This window comes from Condylura cristata, unplaced genomic scaffold (genome assembly GCF_000260355.1).
Source record: "Condylura cristata isolate star-nosed mole 26May11 unplaced genomic scaffold, ConCri1.0 scaffold00001, whole genome shotgun sequence".
Taxonomy (NCBI): domain Eukaryota; kingdom Metazoa; phylum Chordata; class Mammalia; order Eulipotyphla; family Talpidae; genus Condylura; species Condylura cristata.
Window position 1 is genome coordinate 72,663,353 of NW_004567102.1, and position 7,422 is coordinate 72,670,774.

Here is a 7,422-nt window from a genome sequence, read left to right on the forward strand (position 1 = left end):
CTGTCCTTCATCTTTCATCTGCCTTGGTTCACTCTGCATGTCTTCGTTTAGCCAAACTTGGGTTTCAAAAACATCACCATCTCTCGGAGCAGGTTCTGACAACTTTACTGTTCTTCACAGAGAAAGAAATAACTAATGTGGATCTAAGGGCTTGGTTGATACTCTTTTCTTCCCAAGGATCATGGGTTCATTGCTCTAACACTGTAGATCCCTATTTCTCTTTTTTCTTTTATTGTGTTTATCTTCAGCAAAGAGAAACCCACACCAACAGCTCATAGAATATTTCCAGTTTATCATTGAGCATTATTTATGAGTCTAAGTCTTACAGTGAAGGAAAAATTTCTTTCTTCTCGTCATTTAAAAATCCTTTAAAAAATATAGATGGTTGTTATTTATGATAAGGCACAATGTGACCCTTTATGAATGGGCCATTATTTGATTAAAATGCCCTTATATTTCTTTTTCCAATTTAAATGATAAGTATGGCTACCAGGGAAAAAGAATTATTCCTCTCCTTGCTGGATAAAAATAGGTCAAGTAATTTAAGCCAGTCCATTGCAATTAAAATTCTGACATTGCCATTGTTCCTCCTATTCTGGAGGGAAAAGACAAACAGAACACATGATAATAGGGGTTCATTGGCTAAGTCACTTGATGTGCTACCCATTGTTCTCTTGCTTCAACCTGCCTGGGAGGCTGATTCTGATGATAGTGGTACAGTAGCAAAATGACAAATACCATATCTGAAGCTGTGGGTAACACCTCTTTTGTGCTAGCAAAACAATCCTGTTGAAGAGAAGAGATCGGTCAATGGCTTGGGTCCTAAATTCCTTGAATTCTACATTTATTTATTTTTTGGGAGACAATGTTATCTGGCAAGTTTATTTTAAGGTAATTTTACTGAATCAATTAGAACACAACGCTCATTCTTATTAAACATCCTGTGGCCCTTTTCACAAGATTAGAACCTGTAGTTGGGTCACATTCCAACATCGATAATTGCATTCTGCATTCCTGGACATTTCCCTTTACCTTTCCAACCCCATGCTATAAAAGGCATTATTATTTGCACTTTTCCCAAATCACCAGTTCTGTGTTGAGGGTGCAGAGTGTCAGTTTTAGCAGGCAGGCTAAAACACTGTGCATTAAGCTTTTAAAAATAAAAGCCCTTAACGGATGCATAGTTTGAAACATGAGGCAGATCACAATTATGCACATTTAATCATAGGCTAAAGTCTTCAGCAAGTAGAGAGTGTTTGTTTTGGAGTATCCCGTGATAAAAACAACAAAACAAAAAACGTGCTGCTCAAATATATGCTGTTGGCTTCAAGAGAGAAAAGAAAGTCTTCAGAAATGGTAAAAACAAACAATAAAATAAACAACACCACAAAAAAACGCCTGAGGAAACAGCTTTCCTTTTGACCTTCTAAATAAATTCCACAAGGGGGCGAAAACACCTAATCATCCGGGACTGCAAAGTTTATACTTCAAAGCTGGCCACCCATAATAGATTAGTGGATTAATATTGTGCTCTAAAGGATCTGGCCTTTAATGTTGACATCAATTTATAACTATCCCAGGCGTTTACAGTAGTAAAAGTCATGGAGACCGTAAACTTCACAATACATGTCAGCTTTCTGGTAGTAGTGCTCTAGCCTAGCACCCCATAAACAGTGGTGATTAGGCAACTGTTCTTCAAAGACTCATCCATAGCTGTAACATCTCTATCAGTTTCAGCAGAGATACTGCCACCAGGATTTTAGTAGCCACTAGGCAGAAGCACGAGTTTTTATTACTGTGAACTTATTTTTCTGACATGTTTCTCTGATCTTGTGCTGTTGCTAATCATCGATCTCTTCTTGAAAATCAAGCATGGAGTGTCTATTTGTGGGCAAAGCTTAAAGAACAGAAGCTCTCTTGTACCATATTAGAACTTTTTGAAAAACAGCCAAGGTACAGAGGTCAAATTTCCCCATATGCTCTAAGCAACTTAGTAGGAAGCAAGACCACAAAGGTTTTGCAAATGTCTGCCAATAGCCCGGTGATCTAGGTCACTGTACAGGTTCACTAATCAGGTTGTTCAAACAAGGAGTTATTTTTCTCTGCTTAAGAGACCTGCAGATATCACAGAATCTGCTCAATGGTTGATCAAGAAAGGGTTTTAATGAAATAGAGATCATTCAAGTGAATGGGGAAGGGGAGGGGCTTGTATTTGTACTGAAGAGAAATTGTGCTTTTAACCCAGCTCTTCTGTTTGAGCCCTCTGTTCTGGCAGAGATGGGCTCAGGATCTAATAATAGTTCTTGGGCTCTGCATCTCCACATACGCATTCCGGCCGAGAGCAGCAGGAGGAATTGAGTGACCGAGCAGGTGCTGTGGCTTATTCCCTGGCAGAATAAATGGTGAAGGGTGGTGGCAAGACAATTCTTTTGCTTCTGCCTTTATGCAAAAAACAATGCCTCCCATAGCTTTCCCTTTTTCTTGGCACAAGTGAAAAAGAACTAGAATTGCTGTATTAATATGTATGCAAACATATTTTTTCACTTGTGCCTCTGGAAAAAAAAAAAAGCAAAACTCACTGTGAAAATGCTTAGCCAGGAAGATTTACTGCTGATTGCAGATTTAGTATTGACATGTCTTAACTGAAGAAAACTTCAGCTTTAACTATTAATGTGGGAAATCTGGATCAGCTTTTAAAATGAAGTGAAAAGAGTTTGAATGATTCAGTTTTTTTTTTCCCAGAGAAATTATTTATTTAGAACATACTATTTAATAAGAAGTGTCAGTTATAGAGGTCTAAATCACCCAGAAGTATATGCATATTAATTTCACATCACCTGCCTTGGAAATAGGATTATAGAATGTAGGTGATCTGAATTATATTGAAGTCAACCTTTGTGGCATTCACTATAACTGAACACATCTCTGTGTCCTCCACACTCCTGATTTAAAATTATGTAATGTGGGATTGAAGATTAGAATCTAACAGTCTAAATGGAATGCTTTTTTCAAATGTTATTGTGAGAATCTCCTCAACCTACATTTCTTTACTCCTCCAGTAGGTGAAATACAGAACTATATGTCCTTCAATGTTGTTCTTAAAAGATTACAGCCAGGAAAACAAGGAAAGGCAAATAAAATAAAATTCTTCTAACTGGGATCATCTGAGATTTGTACAATCGGACTTTTCCCTGTGCTTGATTATGTAAGGAAAAACTTGACACCTACTTAACTCTAGTTATGTCTTTTTGAGAATACATGTAAGTAAAATGATCTTTTCTTTCTGTCCTTTGCACACTCTGCCCATAACAGAAAAGCCTCAGAATTCTGGAAAACAGGGCATGCTTGAGAGGGAACATCTTGTGAAGATTGTAATTTGGCCTTTAAATCAACCTCCCTGGAAAAATTATAAATATTATAGGAGAACAAAATAGAAAGTCTCAGGATGGAATTCTCTGTCTTTTTCCTTAGAACTATAAATCAGTCAGCTTTCAGAGATTAGAGTGTGACTCTATTTAGCACTTTTGTTGAGAAATAAAATTCATTCCTAGAGATTAAGGTAGATTTATATTTAATGCCAACCTCATCAGTCTCCCAGTGTTATTATTCCAATCCATCTCCATTCAAGTAGCTGTATCAGGTGTAACCAGACACATTGGATCTCCCCCTCCCATCCTAGGAAAAATATTAGTAATTTTTGTAATATTTACTATGACAACTCTTTCCAACTCTGGAGTACACTTGAATTTGAAGGCAATTAAAGAGGGGAAAAAAAGCTCTTTGACAACTTTGCAGCTTTTGATTAAACCACACCAAGAGGCATGTCACAATGATAACAATGAAGCATTATGCCAATTATGTTAAATCCTGCTCTCTGCTTAAGCTCATCATGACCTGTTTTAGTGTCCTGTAATTTATCCTTTGGAATGCTTACAGTCATCAATAGTGTTCAAACTTTAAAAAAAAAAGAAGCCACCAAAGGGAACAACCACCCCCAAATGACTTCTAGAAAACAAGTTATTTCTTAACTTTTTATTGACATTGGCAAATTAAAATAGAATAAATTAACAAGTATTTTTTCAAAAAAATGTTTTGTACAAAAATACTGTCAAAATTTCCTAAAAAGCTTTCAACACAGTAGTATCTTTTCATGTACTGAATATTAACTATTAGCACAGTGTCAAAAATGTTGAAGACAGAAACAAAATAAAAACCTGTGAAATGTTTGCCACTGACGACATTCCACACCCTATTATTGTCTGTACATATGGGGGAGGGGGCAGCCAACTTGAAAGAGAACAGTATGACTTTTCCTGATCCAGAACGGTTTGGCCCACATCTGTTAAATCTTCCAGTTTAGCATATTTTAAAAATTAGTCTGTACTCAAATGCATAGTTAAAAAAACTGAAGCGAGATGGCAGTTTGTGCAGTAATATCTGCCCTTCAAAGTTCATGCAACCAACTAATGCAATTTTTCCTTTCATTCGAAAATCTGAATGCAGTTCAGTCATTTGAAACCATCTACAAAATCCACAAGATTAAGCAGTTTGCCAAGATTAATATCTAACAGTTGAGCACTGGAGAAAGTGAGGAAGGCGTAAAAACAAACAACAAAAAAAAGACCAAATTAGCTAGATATTTCAACTACATAAGGAGGTGAATGTCAAGGCTACAAAAACGAAACAAAAACAGAAAAAAAAAAAGTGGCAGCAATTTTTAAAACCAATTTGTACAAGTTTATAGTTTACTTTGTTTCCAAGTTCTCAAACCTTTCAGGATCTGAAAAGTGAGATACTGTGTCTAAGGGAATGTTTTTTAATTCACACCGAAGAAGTTGGGGGGGGAGGGGGGTTGTTGATTTCTTTCGCCGGGGTTTCGATCGAGTCAACAGCTTACTCTGCTGGGCTGCTGTTTGCACACGAAGTCCGTCATAAAATCAAACTCGTTTTGCCCCAGCCAGAGTTCGGGCAGCTCCTTGATGCGGTCCAAACCCATTTCTATCACTAAGGACATAAGCACTTCCTCATCGATGAAATCAGTGTCTATGACATTGGGCGGCAGCATTGCAGCAGGGACGTGGGCCACCGAGGCGGGCATGTTGCTGCCGCCGCCGCCGCCGCTATTGCTGTTGCCCGCGCCACCGCCCGAGGTGCCGCCGGAGCCGCAGGGGGTGCTGCTGCCGCCCGAGCCGCCGGGGGTGCTGCTGCCGCCGCTGTGCTTGGGGTTGCAATCTCGGAAGTGCTGGTTTGTCCCGTTCATCTGGTGGCCTGCAGCAGGGTGCAAATCCGGCATGTAGTGGTTGTGGGGATAGGGGTGATGGTTGAAATACTGGTTGTTGAGCTTCTGCAGCTGCATGCTAGCGGGCAGGGAGCCTCCCTGGCTGGCCACCGGGGGGCCCATGAACTGGGAGTTGTTAAACCTGGCCGCGGGGGCCAGTGCGCTCGGGGGGTGCCCTCCATTCACAGTTCCTGGCCCCATCGCGTGCCTGATGCCGCTCGTGGCATTCATGTTCCCCGCGCCGTAGTGTATGTGCTCGCCCATCAGGGCATTGAAGGCGTGTTGGGGCTGCTGCTGCTGGTGGTGATGGGGACTCGGGAACTGCCCCATGCCCATGCGGTGGGCAGGGTGGTGGTGCAGCCCGTTGGTGCCGTCGGGGAAGCGCCCGTGGTTCATGGCCATCATATGGTCTGCCATTTCCAGTCCTGAAAGTGAAAAACGCAGACGATAAGACCCGCGCCACACGTGTCGCCCTCCGCGGCACACCCCACTTTTTCTCGCCTCTGCCCCCCAGCTTTTCTGGACGCACGTCGGCTGTGAATCTCCATCTCCAGGCACCCCCTGGTGCCCGTGCACCCGGGCTCGCCTTCACGGCGGATCCGCCACCTACAACAGATCCCGGCGCTGCACAAAAAGCCTCTTCCCCTGCGATCTGTTGGGGGGTGGGGGGAGACCCGAGTACACAACCCTCTCTGCTCCCCGAAGTCGCCTAATAAAGGAAGTGCCCCGTAGCCCTGCCGCGAACTTCAGGCATTAAATCAGCCCTCCTCATCCTGTAGTTGAACATCCTGTTGTTATTCCCCAGCTCCGCCTCGCGCTCTTCCTCCGGGCAAACCCAGCCCTCGGAGGACTGGGCTGGCAGGAGCCCCAGCCCGCTTCGCCCGCCGCACTCACCTTCCGTCTTTACGATTTCTGCTCCGAAGATCGAGGGCGGGATCGTCGGGTCCAGGACCGGCTCAGCAGCACATAGAGGGGGCCTTCCTCTCGTGCAGGGCGCTCACTGCCGCGAAGTCGGCGCCGAGGTCTTGCAGCAGCCGCTGGGCAGAATCGGAGCCGTTTCCCTTTTATTTCCCCTCCACAGCTCGGCAAGACCGCCCGGCAGCTGCCAACAATGAGCTGTGTTTCTTCGGGCTTTGGCCACAGTTAATATAAGGGATTTTTAAGAAGGGCGGAGCGAGAGCCACCCGGGCGGGCGGAGAGAAAACGCGGAGTGAGGATTCACACGCTGGACCGGGGTGTGGAGCCGCGTCCCCGCGGCTGGCGGCACGTGCGCAGAGGCTGCGGGCTCTGGCGCCGCCCCGCTGCCCTACGATCCGGTTTCTTCTCAGCACTGCCGCCCTCGGCGCAGGGAGAAAATCCTCCCTGGATTCTGCGCCCGAAGGTAGCGCCAGCCCGGAGCGACGCGAGGAAAGCTCACCGCCCCCTTCCGACCGGATCCCCCACCCCACTGCGCTCCCACCCATCCCTCCGGACGGTCTGGCCGGCCTTCTACGGGAAAAGGGGTTCGCCCAGCGCTCCCACCCTCCGAGTGTTCTTCTGCTCCCCCAGCTTTGCGAGAGCCTTTCCGGGCTGCAAAGAATGGCTGCGTTTCCCCGAACGGAGTTTTAAAGCCCTTGACAAATAGTGCCCCCTCCCCAGCACCCAGCGCGATTTCCTGGACTGTGGCTTTGTGTTTTTGTAGGAGCAGTAGATAAACTGATCTAGATATTTTGCGTGTAGATGCAATCCCTGCCCCCCACCCGCATACTTCTTTCAAGGACAGTGGCGGGGGGCGGGGAAAAGCAGCGGCTGCAGGTGGACCAAGCGCGCTCGCGGGCCGGGCTGCTTCCGCTCCCGTGTCCGGGAATCCGGTCCGCTCTTTCGGGCCCGCTCTCCTCTCCCCGGGTACGTGTGCTTCTGCTAAGTTTGCGTTTGCAGCTCCTGGTAGCTTTGGCATCCTAGCTGAGGCGTCTCTGCTCTGTAAACAAACTCAGCGATCCTCGTCCCCAGATCCACCTTTTTGCACATACACAGTTTCTTGCTTCTGCTGTTGCCCTTGATCCGGGAGGTGGGCGTGTGTGCAAACTTGCACAGCCTCCCTCCGGGCTCAGCCTGACGGTTTGGGGTTGATTTAGAAGCAAACGGGTTTGTAATTAAGAAATTCG

At 45.3% G+C, this 7,422-nt stretch overlaps 1 protein-coding gene across 1 annotated transcript; it reads right to left on the minus strand.

Annotated features, from left to right (window-relative positions):
• Nucleotides 1-4,017: 4,017 nt before the first annotated feature.
• On the minus strand, nucleotides 4,018-6,400 carry CITED2 (Cbp/p300-interacting transactivator, with Glu/Asp-rich carboxy-terminal domain, 2). The gene is made up of 2 exons (XM_004673898.2): nucleotides 6,173-6,400; nucleotides 4,018-5,703 (listed from the first exon to the last, which is right to left on the minus strand). Exon 2 carries the CDS (start codon nucleotides 5,693-5,695, stop codon nucleotides 4,886-4,888), a length of 810 nt encoding a protein of 269 aa, XP_004673955.1. The 5' UTR covers nucleotides 5,696-5,703; nucleotides 6,173-6,400; the 3' UTR covers nucleotides 4,018-4,885.
• Between the last annotated feature and the right edge of the window lie 1,022 nt (nucleotides 6,401-7,422).

Bases quoted from the DNA above. Each gene is read 5' to 3' on its own strand.
- CITED2 (XM_004673898.2), bottom strand. From the start codon at position 5,695: ATGGCAGACCATATGATGGCCATGAACCACGGGCGCTTCCCCGACGGC.